Source organism: Haemaphysalis longicornis, unplaced genomic scaffold (genome assembly GCF_048455015.1).
Source record: "Haemaphysalis longicornis isolate Haplotype H1 unplaced genomic scaffold, Haemaphysalis longicornis Haplotype H1 scaffold_2, whole genome shotgun sequence".
In the NCBI taxonomy this organism is placed as follows: domain Eukaryota; kingdom Metazoa; phylum Arthropoda; class Arachnida; order Ixodida; family Ixodidae; genus Haemaphysalis; species Haemaphysalis longicornis.
In genome coordinates this window covers 245,525,320-245,548,790 of record NW_027526295.1, presented here as the reverse complement: position 1 = coordinate 245,548,790, position 23,471 = coordinate 245,525,320, and the positions used below count along the sequence as shown (strand labels likewise).

Sequence of the window (23,471 nt, the reverse complement as noted above, 5' to 3'; positions counted from 1 at the left end):
TGCGCAGTGAGCGTGTGGACGGCGCCGCCATCAACGACGGAGGACCAGGCGAGCCTAAGAAATGCTCCGCATTTAAAATTGGAATTGCTGGAAGAGGTTTAGCAGTGGTGGTGCTCGAACTAGAGCCGTTCGCTCAAAACCCGCGATATTTTGCCGCTAATCTACTGAGACCGAACAGCCAAGTTTCTTTAGCAGTGGTGCAAAAAAACAGAAGGAACGTTGCAAGCGGATGAGTAGACGACGCTGAATGCGTACAGGAACTGCCAGCGAACGGAATATCGCGAGGTTTACTGCAACGCAGTAGGCACTGCTGTCACTCTCGCGGTATTCCGTAATTCCGCAGAAGCTGTACATGTCTAACCACCCAAATGCTGGCGCTGTTGTGGACGCTTTGATCAACGGTGTGTGTTCAGCGTACAAAAAAAATCATACAAAAACAAAAAAAATAACAAATAAAAGTAGGTAATATGGCCTCCACATTCAAAAACAAGATGTATTGTATTGCTCCTAAAAATGTCTTCCTAGCATTGCACCTTCTGCTCAAAGGTGAAGCCGACTTTAAAAATATCGTATGTTTGGTTTTTGTAAGCTGGTTTTTCTACACCATGTGCTGTGCAGTGAAACATGGCCATCTACTGACGCCATGTTTTGTAGCGTGAGCTACACTGGCCGAGGTTTAGCAGTTTCGCGTGGCTCCTGGAGAGCCGTGCTGCGCATGCGCGAGGAGCAGTGCCATCTAACGGCGCACAGATGGCGCACCGGAGCCGCCGCCACCGCCGCCGCCGCCGCGATTGGATTGGATTGGGACGGAAATCGTTTTAGCAGCAGTAAACATGATAATCAGCTAATCCTAGACAACCAGAAAACCTAAAAATAACCCCGTGAACCTTAGCTCACGCTACGTATATCCTGGCATAGCCGAACTAAGCAACTGCTTTTTTTTTTTTTATTACTGAGGCCATACTTTCTCCACCAGGAGAAAGTATCTTTTCGGAGTCTTTTCCGAGTCGTGTATACTGATCGCCAAGTGCGGCGTCTACCTCCCCCATGCCATTGCCGAATGCCGCGCGCTCCAGAGCTGCAGAATCCCGTGCTCCGCACAGGTGTGCGGTGCACTAGATCCTGTGCTGTTATTGGCGTGGCCACGCTGCAATAAAACGCAATTGTCTCTGCCCACCAATCGCGTGTGTCCGTAGTCTGTGACGTAGAGATTGGATCACTGTCCTTATAATTCAACATAGTAAATCCCCAATAAAGCTAAACCCCAACATAGGAAATCCAACGATACCGTCATCTTCACTGGGCATCCCTCTTCCCGGGGTGGAAGGGCTCAGATTCGTAAAAGTGTCCGGCACGTATATTGGGCAGTCTCGCAAGAGTGTATTTAAGATTGAACGCACACATTACTTTGACATAACGTTTCCTGGGCTGGAAGGCGCCTAAATACAGAAAGAAAGAAAGGTGGTGCCATGCAGGTGGAGCGCACCGCAACTAGCGCACGCTGCGGAAGAGTGCCGGCGAGCTTCAGTTCACGGGGTCAGTCGTGTCAGGCTCAAGAGGGTGTGTGTGGTCTCCCGCGAACGTTTTAGTTCACGCTGCTGGCGTCAGGGACAGAGGGAACGCTTGCAGTCGGTATATACCGCTAACAACGTCGAATATTGTCACGCAGAGGATGAACCTAGGTTCTTGTAACAATTAAAGCTTGTTGGAGAGAATTTGGGGTTAGCAGTAAGTAAAAAGAATACACAATCGGCGATGAAACATTCAACATAGTTACATGCATGGTCGAGCGTCGGCAAATCGAATGACGCTGCGTTTGCCCTGCGAGCATCTATCTCTGAGCACTCTTCTTTCCGGAACCACCGAATTCAATCGAGAACATTGTTGATCAAAGGAAATCAATCTCGGCTAAAGACGACAGGGTTAAATCCTTTCCCCGTCAAACAAGATTGCAGGCTGCGCTACATGACATAGAAATTAGCAGTGGCTCAACTCGGCTATGCCAGGATCACGGGCCAGGATATACGTAGCGTGAGCTAAGGGTTCAGCTGGTTATTCTTAGCTTTTTTGGTTGTCTAGGATTAGCTTGATTATCATGCTTACTGCTGCTTCAATGACACACACACGGTACACGTACGTATTATGTGACACATGTATGTGACATGTGACATGTGACAGGTTGAGTAGTTTCGCGTGGGTCCTGGAGAGCTGTGCTGCGCATGCACGAGGAGCAGTGATGTCACACGGCGCACAGAACTTTGCTCGCTGCCCGGCATCTCTCACACACCCCACGCGCCCAGCGTCTTCGACGACCTCCGTTCCTCACGTGGCGTCCCGGTCCACTTGATGATCATGCGAAGGGTCGCCGGGTGTGGAACCGATGGCTCGTGCGTCGCGGCAACTCCGGCGTGCGCCTGTGGAACCAGCTTAGCTCTGGGGTGATTGGCGACGCTGCGCCGGAGCCGCCTGATAAATATACATGTGTCACATAATCCATATACCGTGTGTGTGATATTGAAGGAGCTGTAAGCTTGATAATCGAGCTAATACTAGACAACCAGGAAAGGTAAGAATAACCAGCTGAACCTTAGCTCACGCTACGTATATCCCGGCATAGCCGAGCTAAGCCACTGCTAATTTTTATAGTGTCAGCGAGTGGTGAAAATTTCAAGAAGTCACGTAACGATTCCCCGATAAGACGACAGTGCAGCCTGGCTATTTCGCGCCTTTCTGGTTTTGAACTTGTGTAACATCAAAGCTGAAAAAAAAGACAAAATCTCGACCCCAAGTTTGAATGTTCGGATACATGCCCAGGAAGCTGTGCCGATCACTTTTAAAGTCAGTTTCCTGAGTACATACAAAAATACATTGCTGGGAATGCATTTTTAAGGAATAATATAAGCAGTCTGATATCAAAACAGGAAAGCCCCAGGGCGTTACATTAAATGCTCCCTTAAGACAGCATGAGTTCCTATAGAGTGCTCTACACTAATCCCCTTTAAATTGGGCTTGTCTAGTATGCCAAATGCATTGCTCTGAAGGCAGTTATCAGAGAAAATGTGTTGAGTGTGATATCAAAGTTGAAGGCTCCGGGGACTTTACAAGATAATTACATCAACCCCTATATATCCCAAAAAATGCTTTACGAGTTTTATAAGTGGGCTTCACTGTTGTACATGAGAAAGTTGCAAGGAAACATTTCTTGGGGAGTATTTTAGCAGGTATTACATGAAAATGTGGGGGCCCTAGGAACTTCTGTATTACAATTTGCTGATGTGGAATAAGTGTGAAACACCAATCATTACAGGTGGACAGACAAGTTTTCTAGTGCAGTCCACAAGAAAATACGCATTCAAAAGAGGAAATTAATTCTCATTCGCTCCCAACTTTCAGACGCACAGCCTTCTATTAGGTGAGTGTGGTTCCGGAGAACGGGTGTAAGGGCCATTTTTCTAGACGTAGGTTTGGACAATTTAATACCATGCTTCTCATACCAAAGAGTTTTCAAAGTGAACGTCTTTGGCAAGTTGGTGCGATAGGTTTGCGGACCCGCCGCGGTGGCTCAGTGGCTATGGCGTTGCGCTGCTGAGCATGAGGTCGCGGGTTCGATTCCCGGCCGCGGCGGCCGCGATCAAACTGATGGAGGCGAAAAGCAAAAACGCCTGTGTGTTCGAGATTTCGGCGCACGTTAAAGATCCTCAGGTGGTCGAAATTAACCGGAGCCCTCTACTACGGCGCGCCTTATCGCCTGCGTTGCGTCGGCGTGTTAAAACATTCAATCAATCAATAAATCAAATCAGGTTTGTGGACTTTTAAACAGCGCAGTCGATGTGGCACTAGACGAAGCAAGACACGGACACAGCACTGACATACAACTAAGTTTTGTTCGTCGTACTAGCACAACGTATACTCGCGCAGTTGACAATAAAAGGAAAAAAACAAACATGGTGAAACAGCGTAAAAAACAAAGTGGCTGTAAAGCTCAACAGAGAATACTCACAGACCACGCGATGTTCAGAAACAAAAAAAACAAAAAAACCCCGCCTCCTGGCTAGGCAGGGCAACTGAAGGCTTGCAGACAGCCACGTGAATTTAACCTGTAAACTGGTCCCGGCGATGCTTAACCAGCTCGCGTCGTTCAGACTCGGGTGCGCAACCGCAGTCTCGGCACTGAGTGCCCAGGTTACCTGATATCGCCTAAGAATTGCTAACGAACCGCTCTTTTAACCTCTCATTAGGACAGTTAATTAGCAATGTTAGCTAATGATGTGACTCCGATCCTTTGCGCTGAGCCATTCGGGCGGTCGCAGGGTGTTAGGGTAAATGGTTGTTAAGCTAGTTATAAAGTAGAACTGCTTGTTTGTCCGCTGAGATGGAACTATGAGCCTTACAACTCTCGTTATAACTAGGATAACTTTCGTTCGTTGTCCTAATTATCGCCCTAGTGTGGTAATTCTCAACTTAAAATTGATTGTAATTTTGTGGACTCCCCAATTTTTGATCACGTACCACCACTGACTCCACGTTGTCATACAGGCGGCAGATAATCAATGACCAGCAACATTCCATCCCTCACATATTTCCTGGGCGCCCTGCTACACTTTTTTCAACTTTTTTTTTTGAAATCTTAAATGCTTCCAGAACATAGTCCCCCAACACACCCAGTACTTAGATTAAGGGGTCGCAAGATACCTCAGCCAAAAATTACTGCTCTATGCTCATCAGATAACTTGTAAACTCGCTCAAAGGATTTTTCTTTCTTTTCCGGTATTGACGTTCTTCGATTGTCCGAATTATGTCACTGAGGCTATGTAGCGGCTGTTGGCCGGTTTTCATTCATTTCCAGCAATCAACGCTTTTCGATAGCAGCTTTAAAATAAAGCCATCAAAACAAAGCAGAAACGGAAGGCGTATCTGGTGCGACGAGCAAATCACGCAGTGCCGCTCCGTCCTGGCGATAACTGTAGCCTTCGCAGTGCTTGCAGACGTGAAGGAAAGAGTGAAAGCGTTTATCGAAAGTGTTGCAGGGTCCCTTTAAGTACCTTCTAAATTAGTCGTCTGCTCGGTTACTATATATTTGATCCCTTCAGAATTTCAGGTCGAACGCAAGTACGTTACATGAATTCGAGCATCTTCTGGGAGAAAAATGCGCTTCATATTTGTTGTCTACTGCTCGAAGATTCTGTGTTATTTTACTCAGCGCCTACGCACGCACATTCCCACATGCTGAAACGCGATTTCATGTGTGCGTCTGTGTGTTTGTGTGGCTCGTATAAACTACACTTATGTATTCCGCTCCCGTCCGCGTCGTTAATAAAGAACGGTGCCATATTACTCCCGCTGCGGTTAGGCCTCCTAAGAGCGGCAAGATGCCACGTTGGCTCTGAGTGTTATTAAAACGAAAGCACTCCCTCCTACACCGCGCACTCTGCCACCTGCTGGTTTGGCTTACTGGCTAAGGCCCCACAATGCCGATGCTGAGGTCGCGGACTGGACTATATGCCACGGCCGAATATAAAGCCAGAGTGGGTCCTAATCGTCCATGCCAGGCTCGTAGCAAACATTGACCCACCCCTGCGTATTCGTACGTGTGTAGTAGCGCATCGTCATGGCCATAATCGTGACTCGCTACTCACGCGAGTGACTTGTTTCCAGGAGGAAGAATGGAGAGTAGAAGTTCTCGTGAAAACATTTAGCGGATAAGAGTAGAATTACAGTCATTGCTGATATTCTGGAGCGGGATTTATGTATTACGACGCCTTCAAGAGGGACGAAAACGACTTGCGGATTAAGGAACATGCCGTGGATGTTTGTAAGTGTTTGCGTGCGTGTGAGATCGCATTCATCCACTTCTCATTTTTTGCCAAGTCGCTTACCGGAGAAATTTTGTAATGAGCCCGAAGTAAGTCCTGGAACCATTTCCCAGATTAACAGCGCAGGTGTGCCGGCAAGAAACCCTCGTAGCTGCCAGCGCAAACAGACCTCAGCGGGGCGCAAGTTAATTGAGGTCCTGCCAGCAGCGCGACAAGCGCGTCTCGCAATAACACCGGAAATCACCCGTGAAGTGCTTCCGTGCAAATCCCGTGCCGTCCCATATTCCTATTTCCAGGAACCCGACAGCAGCAGCAGCGTCGGGGGAACAGGTATAACGTGCCGCGGGCTTGGCGCCAGGGTTTCCAGTTTCGTGGAGCGCCGCCCGGCCACCCAACAATGAGCCTCTTGTCGTGGCGCCCGTTGCCTGGCGGCCGCCGGGGTTTGCACCCCAGGCCGCGGCACGGCGCCACCGTGTCCGGAGGGAGAGGGCGGCGCGCGCTCGCAGGCCGCACCAAGCTCCTCCGGTCGCGCCGAGTGCGATGCGTTTGCGTTGTGGGCCCTAACCCGGGACGAGCAGGGGCCGAGAGCGGGCGCAGCGCAGGGGCGACGACTATGCGTTTGCGGCGGGCGGTCGCGAGCCCGGCGACGAGGCCGAGCGGCACGCTGCACGGCGCCCCACTGCCAGCAGCAGCAGCAGCAGCATCCGAGCGCAGCATGGAATGGCGCCGCTCCGAGCATCGCACTGTTGCGGCGGCTCCTGCGGCCGCCGTCGGAGCCGCTGAGCCAGCCGAGTGCGGCCAGCCCTGAGCTGACAGGCGACGGACTATGCGTCGAGCCGCCGCTCCGAAGGGCCCCGTTCCAGACGCCTCCCGCGGCAGTTACTGTTGTTGTTTCCGTGGCGTGGTGCGATGGCGGCTCGCCGCAGGCGAGCCGCCCTGCTTCGTCGTCGACGTCGCTTTCTTCCACGAAGCACGTAGTCGCCGTCCGGCCTCCTTCGGCCCGTGATCTGTGTTCCTCCGTGAGACGGCGACGACGGCACCATGCCTGTTCGCAGGGGGCACGTTGCCCCGCACAACACCTTCATCGATTCCATCATCCGCAAGTTCGACGGCATGAGTAAGTGGCCGATTAGCCGCTGCTCGGCTCGCTCTTTTTACCCCCCCCCCCCCCTCACCCTCCCATCAGCCGGAGCCTGCCAGTATAAACACCTCCGCTTCCGCGGCCACTGCGCTAATTGCGCCCCGCGCCTGTTTGCTGTGACACCCACGCAGACCTTCCTTATTACGGGCCCGGATGGCCGACTTGTATGGAGATTAGTCGGAAGGAAGCACACTGTCTTGTGGATGTAGTCTGGGCTCGGGCTAGACACTTCCGCGCCGTCGGAAGCCTGCGGCATGACCTTTACGTGTTGTGTGCTGAAGGCTGTCTTCGTGCCGTGAGCGAAGCGCTGTTTTGATAACAACGCGTGAACGAAACGATGTTCATGTTCATGTAGCCTATCTTCCTTTTCGAGATTTGTTCGGCAGCTAAGCCACTGTACCAAGCCAAATATAATAAAACACGACTAAAGGAAGCCACAGTAGGCTTCGCACGGTACATTGTTTATCTAAGCTATGAACGAAACCAACATAGCATAGATCACGCTGTAGGGTACGACTCCATGAAATCTAGCCCGAACCTTAGTGCCCAGTTTACGGCATTAATGCAGAAACCAGGAAGCAGGACATCCGCAGCTCTCGGAAATAAGCATTAACTGAGCCCCTAAAAACATAGAATAAACAATAAATAAACATGAATTAACCAATTGCAGCTTTCAGGAAGACGTCGTACATATTACCAGTACACGTAACGTGGCTGTCTCGGAATAAAGTCTGCTGAATAGAGGACCAGGAAGTAGTAGCTCCTAGGAAGTCCATGTTTAGTAGTGTCTTTCATGACACGTATTTACCGCCTGCTCATGCCAATGCGTTGAATAACGTTGCGGTATTATAATAACAAGTGTGAGTGTGGTCGTATAGTTGATTACACTGATAATGAAAAAGGTCGGTAATGCGCTTTTCTCAAAACACTCGCGTCTTTTCAGTGGAAATCATGTTCGCCATTTGTTTTACTCTAAAAGTCATGGTTTGACTCGAAACAGTTGTAAGTGATTATCGCATTGGAAACGGCGCATTCGCGAGATCCGGAATATTTGCGGGCTATTGACGTACCTGTATGAAAATACAACATGTTGCCATTAATTCAGCCTTATCGTGTTTCCCTCGACCCAAGCTAAGAAAATGTTTGAGTATTGAATGGAGGAATTCGCTTTGCATTCGTCAATTTGTTCGCCACCATGAAAGTTCGATATTACAAACCGAATAGCGAAAATTTCGCTCCAAATATCTCATTCTTTTACCTTGCATTTAGGCACCCCGGAATGGAATAGGAGTCGAAGCTAAGGCACACACACGTTACGGAGTTAGGCACTATGGCGAATCGAGTTTGGTTTAGCCTGGGGGCGTGTGGCATGGTTGCTAGTAGCTACAGACAGGGAGGTATTAGCTCCGAAGCTCAGTTTGTTGGTTTGACTCCCACAAAACGTACTAAAAAAAACCTCGTTTCATCGCCGTGAAGGCGTCGCGGTAAGGAAAATAGGGTGAATTATAAATATGACCGAAGTGGGTGCTTGTTTTTTTCCGTCGTCCTCGCTCCCTTTTGAGCGGTGAGCGTTACAGCGAAATACATAGTCCGCTTCGAACCTGCAGTTATCTCGTCGACAACGCTAAAATCGGATGCATTTTTACATGTTTACATCGTAGCCCGAAGGCTAAGAAACATTAAGGTGACATATTGTCCCAACGAGCACAGTGAAATAAACACAGCATGCACGGCTTGCAATTCTTAACGTTCTCGCGACAAAAAAAAAAAAAAAAACTACCGCGACAGCACCTAAGGGTGAGTTCCGCACTGCCGTGGCGTTATTCGGCAATGGTCACGTTAACAGGCGTCGACAGATGAACGGAAACATGCAGGAAAGATGGTACTGACTTGACAGGACATTGGTTAATGTGTCGATACGGGCTAGTTGGTAGGCCATCATAAGAATTAGGTTTAAGCGCCAAGCCCGACTTATGAAGAAAGATATTGATTGTAAGATATTGAAGAAAGAAGGAAAGTGCTTCTGTCCTATCAATATCTTTCTCCCTAAAGTCGTGCTTGGAGCTTAAACCTAAGTGTTATGAGGACACTTGGATCAGTCCCACTCTTGTAATCTATCAGCAGTGGGACGAAGGAGAGTATGTGTTGTTCCTACGCACCCTTACTGTACCACCTAAACAACGTGCCGCTTTCTTTCGGGTGGGTGCCACGGAATTGGAGATTTACCCAGCATTCAATTTATTCCATAATTGGTTGGTAAGTTGTCCACATGTAGGCCATGGAGTGTTTTCTACCAAAACGTTTTCGATATGAATTCCGACTAACGCATACCAGCTAAGGCAGGAAGTATTGAACACTGTAAATTTTTTAATACTTCATACCATACTTTTCAATAACAAAGTTTTCAATAACGAGAAAATGCAAGTTTTGCTTGTTAAAAAGACTGCTTTGTCCCGATAACAATAATGCCAATTTTATCGCGAATTTCAAAAAGCAAAGTCGAGATATTAAAGAAAACATTGAAGCAGTGGAGACTCCGCAACCGCTTCCGGCGATTTCTCTACGGCACATAATTTTGTTCGTGCGATTGGCGGACGCTGACCCCTAAGCCACTGGCAAAAAATTCTAATTGGCGATTCTAGTGGGGCAGGTTCCGTTTGATGTGTCATTTGAATGCTAACGTGCATTTAAAACACTGTTAACGATGTCTGTAGTTCTGGCCCATATTACGGCAGTTCCGCCCAGTATGCGTTACTTCAGCGCGGACTTTGAAAGTTTTTCAACATTGCTTGCATTTCATACGGTTAAAAAATTGGCCGCGTATCTGCTGACTTCGTTGCACATGTCGACGAAAGACGATAATTGTTTGGCGCCCCTGCCAAGTATATGTCTCCCTTCTCTTTCCCGCTCACCTCTCATGCTGTTCCTCTCCCGTCTCGTTCCTTCCAAGATGAACACACTAGAGGTTTGCTTAAGGCAATTTGAATTGACCGCATTCCACTGCTCCACGCCGAATGCCTCGATACCAGTGCTGCCGTACGGCGGAGACGCGCGTGAATCGAGGCACCCTACTTACTCTACGTGCGTTCCAAGCGGAACGTGAAAAATATCTAGTGGGGCCTTTCATTACTGCTGTCTTTTATTTTTTTTTAAAAATGCCGCTAGGGAAACCGCGGGTGACCGCTTTTGTATTTTTCTGGAGGTGCCTTTCATTAAATCAAGCATTCGTGTATTTTTAATAAAGAAGACACTGCGAATATAACTTACGGATGTCTTGCCCCAAATGAGCGTAATATTTTGTTTTGGCTCAAAAGTGGTGACAAGTATGAACATTGCCACCGGACTTAGCGGTTTAGATTTGGCTGTGGGTATATAAACATATAGTGCAGAATCTGTTTCACTTTGGCCGGGTAGCTGACTCGAGGGACAGACAGACAGACAGACAGACAGACAGACAGACAGACAGACAGGCAGATGGACGGACGGACGGACGGACGGACGGACGGACGGACTGACAGACAGACAGACATTTTCGCGTTCAAGTAGCAAGAATATCGTCTTTAAAAACGTCTTTAGAGTCTGGAATGGAGCTGAGTAAGTTGCTGAGGGGCAAGTTCTCTCAAACTGAACAAAGTTGTAAATTCTGTTTTCACGGCCCCTTAGGAAGTTACGCACAAGTTTCTTCCCAGACTTGGTTACCCGTCCTGTATGTGCGCGGTCCTGAGGATGCGCATTTAATTTGAGAATATCATGTGCACGTATAGCTGCGCCAATAGGTTTCTGGGGCACATCGCGGGGCATTATCACGATGGTAATTGCGGTTGTGTTCACAGTAAGTATGGGATTGACCATTTATAGAAGACGCTACTATGCGAAATAACGAACAGAACCAAGACGGTGCTCATATGAGACATTGACGGTCATCCCACCCCTACCTAACGTAAAAAAAACAGCAAAAGGCGGAAGCGCGGCTCATCAGACATAGCGGCGGATGGGTATTTCTGGTAAATCTTAACCTACTTCTTAAATTAGTAATGTTACTTCTTGTAAATTAGTAATGTGCGTTGGGATGGGTCACAGTTCAGGTCCTCCTGAAAAGTGACTTATCCTGCTCCTACCCGCGTTACTGAGGGGCCGAATAGAAAGCAAGATTCAGTTCGTAATGTAAACTATTGACGCAGGAATTCCGGGGTGTAGTAAGTGTAGCCAAATCCCCCCTACACCGGCAACCCAGTGTCCCGCTCGCTTCCCAACCCACGGTGAAAACTGTCTGTCTTCATTTTTTTCCCCAACCGGCCAAACCACTACCGTTCACTGACTATCCAGAGTCACTGTTTATTGTGATTACTATTTCTTTCTTTGGTTGGGGTTTTGTTCAGACGTACTCCTCGCTTTGACTGAGGTTTCGCCTGGACGTAGCCATGGCTAGAGTTACGTCCGATTATCTGTAATTATTAATAGTAATTAATAACTAACAGTGACTGTGGCTGGTCAGTGAGCTATAGCGGTTTCGCCGGTTCGGGGAAAATCACGGAAAACTGCTCTCACCGTGAGTGAAGCTGGTGGGACAGTGGGTTGCCGGTGTGCAACACGCCATTTCCTCGTCGGTACAGAATTGAAAGCACCTTGCGACGTCCATCGCTTCGCTTTCAGCGTAAGCGACATTACTTTGACGGACTGCTAAAAAAAACCGCTCTTTTAACTTTGTGACTTTGAAGAAGTCTCTGGTTCTTGCGTTAACGGCATGGATTCTAGCCCCTGGAATCCTACACGTTTTTTTTAAGTCGAGAGATTTTTATGTGAAGGTGTTTTAAATCAATACTTGTATCAGTTTTGTCGTAAATAACAGTGGTTCGGTATTAGATTGTTTTAGACGCAGTGTGCAGCCCATCACTGTAATTAATTTATGCCTTCCGCCGTGCAGGGAGGGCCGGCTCTGTGAATATCGCTCCCAGGGTAAAGGAGGAAGGGTGGTGGAATTTGGTTATAAGACGCCATCCCGTGAAGTACACAGCGAGGAGACATTGGTATTTAGTGATTAGCCCCATTCTCCACAACAGAAATACCTAAACGTTTTGCTATACATGTACACTACTGAATATGCCTCTAGAGAATATTTTTTACTGTCCCACCAGAAGCGGCAATATCAACAAGGCGGTGCCCCGTTTCAGACGAAATTGTCCCGAGCCGAATCCAACTGTTGAACCCGCGAAGTTGGGCAGAGAAAATGTATGGGTGGAGCCGCTATACACAGCGGCGGCCGGGGCCCGAAGGACGGAGACATATTGCTTCGTAGAAGCGAATCGATTATACACAGGCGGCCACGGCGGCGTGCGAAGAAACGGTCCGACGAGTTTTTCTCTGGCCCCCACCCTCCTTTTTTTTTTGTACAACTTCGTTGTCGTTACCTCCCGCCGTTTTCATCGATTCGTACGACGGCACATGTTTCGACATCACGTGCTCGGACGATGAGGGGAAAAACGTTTGCTCCAAATGTGCCCAAATCGCCAGTATACATTCGCTAGCCGTTCTTTCTTTTTTTTTTGTTGTGGTTCTTGTTACTTGAAAATACCTGGAGGTACCGAGAAAATTAGGGAAGTAATCAGCCATGCAAAAACGAAATTTTTTTCGTATAATCAGTGCACCCGCCGGGAATGGTTATTAGGTCATTTCAACTCGGATGGCGTTGTAAGCCAAGCGTATAATCTTTAGGCGAAACGTTCTCGGAGACTTCTTTATGTGCCATCGAAATTGTTCGGGAAAATAGCCGGCATTCAAATGGATGTGTCTGCTGTAATGAATGGAAAATCTTTTCCGTTACCTCGCAGTGAAATAAGATCTTTTATGTGGTCGAACGTTGGACCGCTACCTTCGCAATAATAATGCGTTATTGTTAGAAAGAGTGGGTGGACGAACGGCGTACAAAAGCCGGCACGAAGAAATACTTGGCCATGAGCATGTCACAGCATGTCACAGCATGTCACAATTTCATATTATAGGTTCTTTACTGTCTGAGCTATCCATGATACAGCCGGCAGCCGCGTTAAGTTAAATTTATTGGAAACTTTCAATGAGAACAACGCTCAGTGGAATACTGAATGATGTTCTCAACGTAGAACAAGATTCCCTACATTCTAGTTACAACTGGGTTGCACACATTGGATGACACTTATTGGCCTCTGAATTATTGTTTGCCCAAAAATTATTCCTATTTTGGTCAGGTCAATATTCTGCAATTCCGCCGCGTCAGTGGTCATCCCCTTCCACTCCCCTCTATGTCGCTGGTGTTCAAACGACTGCTCTTAAAGGATGCGCTGTTTGGTTATATTATATGTTGGATACATTTGCTTGAACTGCGTTAGGTTAGGAAAAACCACGTTTTTTGTGTCTTTTGGATATACTCGTAGCGAAGAAGGGTGCACGTATGACGGCGCCAAAGGCATGTGTTGCTAAACTGAAGGTATGGGGAGGTGCTCAGTAAGCGTAATACCTGGTTTCCTCGCACGGGTTGGCACGCATGGTCTTTTTTTTTTTTCTTCTTGGAACGTGGCTTTTGATGTCTACCTGATCCAGACTGAAAGTTTCCTGAATAGACGTTCGCTTTCCGTAGGAACCGTCCGGGAATATTACGTGGTCGCTGCAAGGCGCAACGGCTTCTTGCTGGCGTATTTAAAATTGTTTTCCTGCAACAGGAACCGACGATTCATCTATGAACTGCCTTAACTTGAAGTGCTCATTTTTTTTAAAACAAGGAGCGACACGAATCCACTAAGCCGCCATTTTGGAGATTTGGCGAAGTAAATAAGTAAGAGAGGCAGGAAGCTCGCTGCGGGCTGTTGATCGTCACTTGCTGCCGCCCTTGTACAAAAAAACTGGTGGCTGAAATAGTTGCCTTCCAGTCAGGCCTAATGGTTGCAGCCAGATGATTATCTGCACCCACCGTGTCGCCTTTTAGCTGGTGACGGAAATAGCTGCGTCCCAGTGATGCCGAAAAGGTATTCGTTAAACTCGTAAACGCAATCGTTCCTCACCAGAACAGGATCGGGCAGATTTGGTGCAGCGTTCTGTCGTAGCGGGAACAACGATCGCTTGTCTTTGACATTTTTTCGGAGTTTCTTTTTTTTTTTTAAGGGAGGCAAGGAAGCACGTTGCTTTTAATGTCGGAAAATTCTTGTGTGCCTCCTCTTTAGTAATTATATTTGAAGAAAAGGGGACTTCGCAGTACCAGTGTTTATGAATTTGGAAAACGAGCGTTTCTCTGCACTGCAGGATCTCTAAGCCCTATAGTGTAGTATTCTGCCGTAAACCACGCTTTTTCGGGAGAGGCCTTCTTTATACAACGGACAGAAATTGGCTGATGTATTAATGACAGGGTGCTTTTAGCGCTACAACACTTTATTTTTTTTTTGACCGAGGGATGCCCAAGTGTCTCATGTTGTATCTCATAGTCTGGATCAGCATGATAAAAAAAAAGACGATGTGCGTCATGGCCAACGTGCTGCTGATTTGTTTCCTCGCGTCTAAACGAAACAAGCAACCGTGCGCTAACGAAACACACGACGGTCAACTGTGCCGCGCAACGTTGACTTCGATTGGCGGCCGAGGGTGCTGTTCTGGAGGTATACCGCCCTATCAGCTGGCTTCTCTATGGAGCTATTTTTTTATGATTTTGCAATGCTTGAGTGATGTAGGACCGCTGGGAGTAATACACCCGCACTCGTTCAATTATTATTCTGAGCTGTGTGTAAGGTATGATCGGTAGCTTTACTGGTTCTAGTTAGGGTTTAAGGGCACTAGTATCCATGCTGTCAACAACTCTTGCCTCTTAAAGAAGGAAAAAAAAAACTCGTTCAGTCAAAAAGAGGACACTGCAATTTTGTGTCCCGCTATGCCTTCTTTTATATAATGGTGGCTTTGTACTCGCGCACCCAGTCGTGCACGCCAGCACCAGCGCACAATCAAGGAACGGAGCTAATAGCACAAAAGAGACGACCGCGACTTGCAGGATCCCCAATTAGCCGTTTCTAATTAGGTACGCGCGGAAAAATGTGCGCGCACAATCAGGAAAAAAGGAGAACCTCACAGTAGGCGTATTGTATGCGTGCGTGCACGCTGCGTGGTATTAAGAGGGTTCGGAAAAAAAAAAAAAAGACTTCGCGTTGCGACTCGTTCGGCGTTCTACATAAGAGCAGACACGTTAGTGATAGTTGCGATGAGAGCTTATTTTCACGCCGGAATTGCACGCGCGAGGTGTGTTCTGTGGGAATATTGACGTTATTCATAACGCTTCCCGATGTCTGCTGTTTCCAAGAAGCTCTTCAGCAAATTATGCGCGCTACTCGTTTATGGTAGATCAGCCCTCGCACTGCGCATCACATTAATCCATTATGCGCAGGAGGCATTTCCACTGAGCATAAAAAAAGACAAATTTCGCGCGCCTTTTTGACATCAATCACACGTTTGAATGTCTGGCAACGTATACTTCAAAGAACGTGAGCAGTATTCTTGACGTCAGTAACATCGAGTTCAGGTGCAGCCTGCTGATGCGGCTCAGGCTGCCTTTTTTAACACGAAAGTGTTTTATTCTGGGATTCACGAATATTTCACTTACGTCATATCCGTCACGGAAGTGAGCAACCAAGCAAGCGGCGCGCAAAGAGTGCACCCCTGCACACAGAGTCTTCTTGCGGTGAAGCAACCTTTAGTACTAAAGAGTACGTTATACTTAGGGTTGTTCGTTTTCGGGTTTTATATTTTCACACGAAAGTGTTTTGGGCCGGGATACACCAACATTTCACTGACGTCATATCCGTCACGTAAATGACGCCAGTACACCTTTGCAGAAGTGACCCGCCAGCATAACGTCGCTCGCCTAGCACGGCTCGAAGACAGCCGCCCACCCGCAAATCATCCTCAGGTGCAGATTTCGCTGCACATTTCACTTTCGTGTTTTACCGATTCCTATGACAGAGGAATCAACCACATTTTTTTTTCTTCCCAAATAGCGCCCACCAGTGTTTTGGAAGACAAACCTCCGAGGCTATGATCGAAATGTGGCTACATTTTTCCAAAGGACGGCTAGCACGTTTAGTGCTTTTTTAATAAATTGAGATATCAGGTAGCATGGCAGGGAGCTCTATACATCGCGGCTGCCGATGTAGCTCAAATTACTTCCCCGAGCTTTTGCGCATCGGAAATATAATGGGAACCCCGCTGCAAATGTAAGGCTCTCAATTTTTTTTCTTTTACTAAAATTTTCCTCCTGAAGTTAGCGGCAAGCTTAGCCATTATACAAGCGAGATGCATCTTTTGAGGCATTTTGAGCGAGACCGTTGACGGTAGCAGCGGTGGGCGTGGGCGCGGGTGTGGGTGGAGAGCTCAGAGGCAGCTACATTAAATAATGATCGTGGTTTTTCTTTCGCTTACTTTAAGCGAACGCCAACAACACGCATTTTTTTTATCTCTTTGTAGTTACATTAATAAACGCATAAACGTTAACAGCAGCGAAGGAGGAAGCGAAGGCAGTATGAAAAAGCACAGAGGAACAAATGGACATGCTTGCGCCTTCAATTAGAGAGAAAAACACGAAGAATCCCAATGGGAGAAGATAAAGGGCGAGGCTGGTCAGCATGCTCTTTTTCTTCAGTGCATTATGAGGTTCATACGCCACTTTACCGTCTTTGATGGCTATTACTGAGTTTGTTGTCGCACTTACGGTGGAAATAACTCGCCTTCACCAAAGCGTCTGATGTTCTGTTCAGCAATGTCTTCACAAGTGTGGGCGCTTATAATACTGCACAGGTTCTGGGGCAATGCTGCACAGGTTGTCATGAGTACCCTACCCTTAAACTTCGCTGCTTCGCCTGGGCACAAATGGCCGATGCTCTTTCCTAACGCCGACTAGACACAAAAATAAATCAAGTCCCCTCCGTCTAACAACGACGATGGTAACCACGCGAAGCTTCCTTGCGTCCGAAAAATCCATTCCGCTGCAATCAAAAAGCCAAGGCGTCAACAATCAAAGTTCATAGCGCCTGAGGGTCAAAGTTCGAGCGTCCACGACCAAAGTGCAAACTGCCTGCGAGTCAATGTCCAAAATCAGACGACAGCAAATGAATCCCTCTCGAGAAAGCTGAGCCCCTCCTCTCCGCCTTGCTGCTTACCCATCGTCGACCATGTGTGAGTGGCGCAATCGGAGGATAGACGACGGCTTCATAACACTACAGATCCAGGTTCGATTACGACCACGGGATGCGTTTTTCTCTTGTTTTATCATAATCATCTTGTGCTCTCCCATTGTGTAAAGTTGGCTTTTCAGCAGTGCGTTTTGGCTACTACACTGCAATCAGTGAGACCAAGAAAAAGCTTCAATTCAAAAGGTGGTATCCCAAGAGAGTAGGAGCTCCACGCTTGTTTCCCAATCAGCGCATGCAGACGTTTTTAAAACTTGGCCACGGCCGTCAGCAGAGCTGCGTCAGCGTAATTGTCCTATATTTTCCTCTTATCTGGCGTTCACGCTATCAGTAGGAAGCGTACTGATTCCCCCTTATTTATTTTTTGGTCTGCTTCACCAAGAACGCCATGAAAACGTTTTACACGTCGTAAGCCCACTTGGAATGCAGGTGGTTTGATACACGTTCTCTGTATCCATCTGTAACACAACACAAATCCCTCTGTTAGAAAAAAATTCTTTCGCAAAACGAAATTGCATTGTTGTTGCTTGTTGAATAAAAAAGAAAAATATTTGGGAAGCTTAGCTCTACGTGAACGGCCTATTCCAGCTGTATAAAACAGAAAGCAAAAAATATAGAGATGCACAAACCATACAAGGAGGCAAAAAGGAAGTAGAAAAAGCGAGGAAAAATTGCCGGATGATACTAAGAAATATGCGCAATAGGATACCCAAACACAGTTTGCATACGCAGCCCAGACAGGCATTGATCGTATACGCAGTTCAATGCACAGCGGCAACACAGTTGAAGATATATGGAAATACACACCCCACATTAAAGAAAAAAAGTCGGAAAACTCACTCCACAGTACTTGAAGACATGTACTAAAACTAACAACCCAGAAATGCTGTTTGAGACAAAAGGTATGAAAAACAGATATAAAATGCTGATCATGCCTTTTCGTGAAAGTATATATATATAAATACAGGCTAATGGGAACAGGGCTGTCTAGATTTCACAAAACAATGCCAACAGCCGGTTATAATGCTGCGAGTTTAAGAAAAAGACAGCAAACCTGCAAGCTCACAGAAAGATGTCCAGATAAATCCGAGAACACATAGCCACGAACGAGAACAAACTATAGAATTTCTAGAAATCTAGTGCGTGTCAAAACGTCTCGGACTATTTGAAGGGCACTTTAGGGTTTAATAGGGCTTGCCTCAAGTCTTATAATTTTAACGAGGCTTAGTGGGTACCTGTGTATAGTGAATTATGAACAGGCTGGCCAAGTCTTTCGATTAAAGCAAAGTTTGCTGTTTTTATGGTTTCTTTAACACCAAGATATAGCTCGACGGCTTTTACAACTTCGAAATTTGAATTTTGCCCGTACACCCAAATTTTTATATCAAAGGCATCGTCACTCGTGGGGTCAAACTGATACTTAATGAATGTTCTTGGACGTGCAAAGGAAACTTTCGGAGTATTTATTTGCTAGTTTTGTGACGCATACATTGCGGGTGGTTCTGCCTCCTCTTCGTTCTAACACCTTTTTGCAGAGATCAAAGATAGCAGTCCTTATATATCCTAACAAGTCGTTAGAGGACTTGGAGTAAGGTCGGAAAATTTTTTGAAGTACTAAGTTTGTTTTCTGTTTATAAACATAACGTCATTTTGTCCCTGTCCTGAATTCTTGGCTTAGTACTTTTTTTTCTTTTTTGCATGTCGTTCTTAAGTCAATCTGCGTACTCAGTGTATTTCAGAAGCTCATGGGTTCACTGATATGTCTGCTCTTTATACGGAATGCTGACGTTCTCCGGTGTCCACTTGATCTTTAAGCTTGTGTTTCCCATGGATGGATACATGTGACGTTAGGATGGGTAGCCGAAGTTATTCGTTTCACACAGATAGGCGGCAATGTTTTACACTTCCATCTGGCTTATCTATTACAGTTGGAGCGTACGTCCTACGAAGCGTCAAGAAATCCCCAATTCTCTGGTTTGTCAGAATGAAGGGCCTTCGTAGCAGCACTTTTACTTTAGGAAAAAAGTAGGTAGGCAGCCTGTCTTCGTGTGTTTGCCGGTATGGAGTCAATCAGACGTTTAGACGGTGGTAAGAATGATGATGATGCTGGTGGCGATAATTTTTGGTGACTGTAATGCAGGTATAGTCCTCTTCCCTTTTCTCTCGCTAGGATCAGAGTATACTCAACAAGGCTGCGTTGCGCAACAGAATGCCCACTTAATACCCCAACGTGTAGCACCTGCGTCCCCTTCAGGCCAACCATGAGCGTTAATTCTTTTCACCACCCGGGTTTGTGTTTACCTAGAAAAGCGTTCATTCGCGGTCTACGTGGCTACCGAAAAATGCTGTCATTTTGTTAGGACTCGAAGTTTTGAGGACAATATTCACTCAAAAAAAGTCAAACTTGGTTTGTGAAATCCATGACGATGCACTACGTGCATAAATCCTTACCTAGCACCCTTCCATACTGATTTCAGACGCAGTGGTTATCTCCGATTTTATCAAGTTAACGCAATACGTAAAATAATCTTTTTGGTGGTACTATAAAGCTTTTGTCTGGAAATGAATGGCTCCAGAAATGCACCGTTATTACAGAGAAAGTTTCGTTTTCTGCGCTAATCAGTTTCTGAGCTTCATTAGTGATCATTCCAGTTGTACTCGCCGAGTGCAGAGGGAAAGCGGCATTTTTTTTGTTGTTGTTGGAGGTCGAATTGGCTATTGTCATTCACGGCCAGTCACTTCGGTGTTGATTCTGGGCAGTGCCCATAGTTTCTTCTCCGTATTCGATTTTTCATGCCTCAAACATTAATGTAAAAACTTACGTTGTTCGCAATGCGGCGCGCTTCCAGTTGGCCTTCTAAAGCTGTATCCAACTTACAGTGTGTTTTTACAACATCGCCACGTTTTGCATCATTCACACAGCCGTTTTTCAAACCGTCACGTCACCGGCTTTCGTCATGGGCGACGGTTCCTCGTGCGATTTCTCACGGGAAGCCGAAAAAAAAAAAAAAGAAAGAAAGAAAAGAGTCGGTGACGGGAAGTCGAGCTCTACGTTTCCGTTCCGTCAACGCGACGGGACCACGCCCCGTGCTAAACCAGCCAATCAGAATAGAAATTTTTACGGTTAAATTTAGCGAAAAGTGAGCACACGTAAAAATCTAAGCCATTTTCTTTACTTTTCAGATTAAGCACGCTCAATGCTAGGCTAAACTGATCACTAGGCAGACAACCCTGTACAATGACGGAAAGCTGCAGTACGAACGCTACTCCGTTTACGTCTCCGTCGCGGTTTCTTGACGTGACGGCGCCGTGACGGAGAAGGTGACGCCTGTGTGAATGAGGGCTAACAAGCAAATTGCTTCGAAAATGCCATTATTAAGGGGATCATGAAGACAATCTGGAACATTCTTTAATTTGAAAAAAACTAGGCTTCAGTACCTCAGTCATCTCCATTCCAGGAACATGGGACGTTTCTTTAACCTCCCCCCAAAACCGCAAGAAATATTGAACATTTTTCAAATTTCGCGCCACATTTACGTAGTATAGCAGGAGTGACGTGATGTGGGTCAGCACTGAAAACACAATGTCCAATGTGCTAACTTCGCCTTAGCACTCGAGTGGTACGATCAAACGAAACTAGAGGCCGCACTACACTCTCCCGGTCATATGTCATAAGATGGGTCAGTTCGGCGGCCGCCCATAGCACAAACAAGATTCGGTGACGTCATAAAAAGTTGCCTGAAAATGGCTATGGACTCGCCACTGCTCCACATGTTTTTTTTAATATCTTAGTTATTTATAGGAAGTTTGCAATAAACCTGGTATCGTTGTTACCGGGAAAACCAGCCTTTATAATGAAATAAACTTGTTTTTTGTCTTCATGGGCCCTTTAAGTACGTTATGCTGGTTCAGTGGCACGTTATCGCGCTGTAAGCTTAGACATTGATAACGAGTCAAGATTAAACCTATAAAATTATAGGCTGCTTCGATCATAAAAGGCAAGGAATTCAGCGCCCAAACGGCTCCTCCATTTTACGAAACTCGAAGAGCCTATTGGCCCATCGTATTCAATGCTATCGCTGCTATCATGGCTCCCGCCTACACATTGTAGCGAAGCAGTTGCATTGAGTAGCAAGAAGAAGAGAAGACTGGCGCTGTTTCTGACGAATTACAGGACGCAGTGTTGTTGCATAACAGCATCGATAAATCGGACAATGGTATCAATACGGCCTGTTGCGAAGAAGTGTACTCTCGGACAAATAACCAGGTTGTATCACCCAGGTCAAGCTTCTGGAACTGGAGAGCCATATGTCATGACCAGCACGCGTGCACCGTACCACCTAAACAAGATTCTAGATTTCCCGATTCTAAAGCCGCTTTGTGAGCTAACTGTCGCCGCGAGGCTCTTATGGGCTGCATGTAAGACTGGACAAAAGTTGAATAAGTGTATGTTGTGCTAGCGGGGTGCTTTAGTGGGTTGATTGATTGATTGTAGGGTTTAACGCGCCGACGCAACGCAGGCGATGAGGCGCGCCGTAGTGGAGGGCTCCGGATTAATTTTGACCACCTGGGGATCTTTAACGCGCGCCGAAATCTCGTACACACGGGCGTTTTTGCTTTTCGCCTCCATCAGAAAAGCGGCCGCCGCGGCCGGGAATCGAACCCGCGACCTCGGGCTCAGCAGCGCAACGCCTTAGCCACTGAGCCACCGCGGCGGGTAGGGGGTGCTTTAGTGGGGTCCTGTTTTTGTGTGAATCACAAGGGAAACGTGATAATTCTTCACAAAAAGGGGAGGGTTTGAATTTTCGCTGAGATTGTTCCTTTTGCACCAGCTAAGCTCAAAGATATTGGCTGTACACTTTGCAGAACGTATGCACGTACAGCATTTCCGCACTAGGTCTTGCCGTCGCCGATAACTTTATTATTGCCACTCGCGCAGAGCAACGCAAAAAATTAAAGCCGTTAGTGGGGTCCTGTTTAGCTTATCAATTTGTGTGAATCACAAGGGAAACGTGATAATTCTTCAGAAAAAGGGGAGGGTTTGAATTTTCGCTGAGATTGTTCCTTTTGCACCAGCTAAGCTCAAAGATATTGGCTGTACGCTTTGCAGAACGTATGCACGTGCAGCATTTCCGCACTAGGTCTTGCCGTCGCCGATAACTTTATTATTGCCACTCGCGCAGAGCAACGCAAAAAATTAAAGCCGTTCCACTGAATGTGAAAGCTGCCGGAAGTGCAGAGCAGTGATTCGCCATAATGGGCTGTCGCGCCGTTATCCGCTCACTGCTACAACCCAATGCAAATCAAATGTCCCTCCTTCTCAGTGCTCGCGCACCCCGTGCCTGGAACTGTGCCAGCAGGAGTTCTGATCTTTTTGTGCTTGCTTTTCCTCCCGCACGTGCCGACGTTGCACTGAAACTTTTTTCGCTTGCTGTCGTACAACCCAACCCAACGAACGTTCCTAACTAAATGAACGCGGGCGCTGCCGGCTAATTAAGTATTTTTTGCCTCAAATGTACCTACAGTTTTTTTTTGCGCTAAATAACGGGAAGATGTATGACAAGCGCTAGCGGTTCACGAGCTTCGAACGCTTATTACTATATAAACCGCTTGGCTTTCGAAGCCTCTGGGTTACGCCGCGACGACGGAACGCCGTGTGGCTCTACTCTGGTCTAGCGAGCGAGCTACGACGACAAGGCGAGCCGCCCCTAAAGTGTTCTGCACTTAAACCTGTTCACACAGACCACTTCTGCTCCTTTTCGACTGCTGCTACCATCCCCACAAAACTTAAGCTCCAGAATAAAACAAAGCTCTTTTAGAGACCGGACAAAATGTTCGTTTTGCCACGCCTCGTAGAGTGGCAACACTGTATGAGCCCAGCCAAGCGTTTTTCGCCATGCCGATAAGCGCGCATACGAGCTGGAAGTCCAGAGTGGCCAATATACATATCCAGCGTCGCCCCGCAGCTTTTATGCGCGCGTCGGTGATAGCTAGGGACCCGATGCCCCCTCCCGGCGTTGGCCGTGTTTCTCGTCTCGAGCGCGGAGGCTTGTCGCATCGATTGGTGGCGCTTGGCTGGGCCTCGGGAGCACGTGGCCGTGTCGAGCTGCATGCAGAGGCTCGATCCACTCTGGTGTGGCGCGTACGAGGGCGCAGTTTCTCAGCCCGCCTACGCGACGCTCCAAATCGAACAGCCGCTTTCTGTTTTGCGTGTGTGTACGCGTTCTTGTGTCCAGTGAAGCATGTCTGCAGCTATCATCGTTGCGAACAATACGGTGCGTCCCTTAGTCCTTGCAAGAGCTACATCTACACTGGCTGAAATAG

General features: G+C 47.1%; 1 protein-coding gene across 2 annotated transcripts in view; it reads left to right on the top strand.

Moving 5' to 3' along the window:
- The first annotated feature begins 6,300 nt into the window (after positions 1–6,300).
- The window catches only part of Sei (potassium voltage-gated channel seizure), a 326,623-nt gene continuing 309,452 nt past the window's right edge, over positions 6,301–23,471 (top strand). For both annotated transcript variants that reach the window (XM_077699990.1, XM_077699988.1), the window contains exon 1: positions 6,301–6,930. In XM_077699990.1, coding sequence (XP_077556116.1) covers positions 6,855–6,930 — 76 coding nt within the window. In that variant the 5' untranslated portion in view covers positions 6,301–6,854. The remainder of the gene's footprint in view (positions 6,931–23,471) is intronic.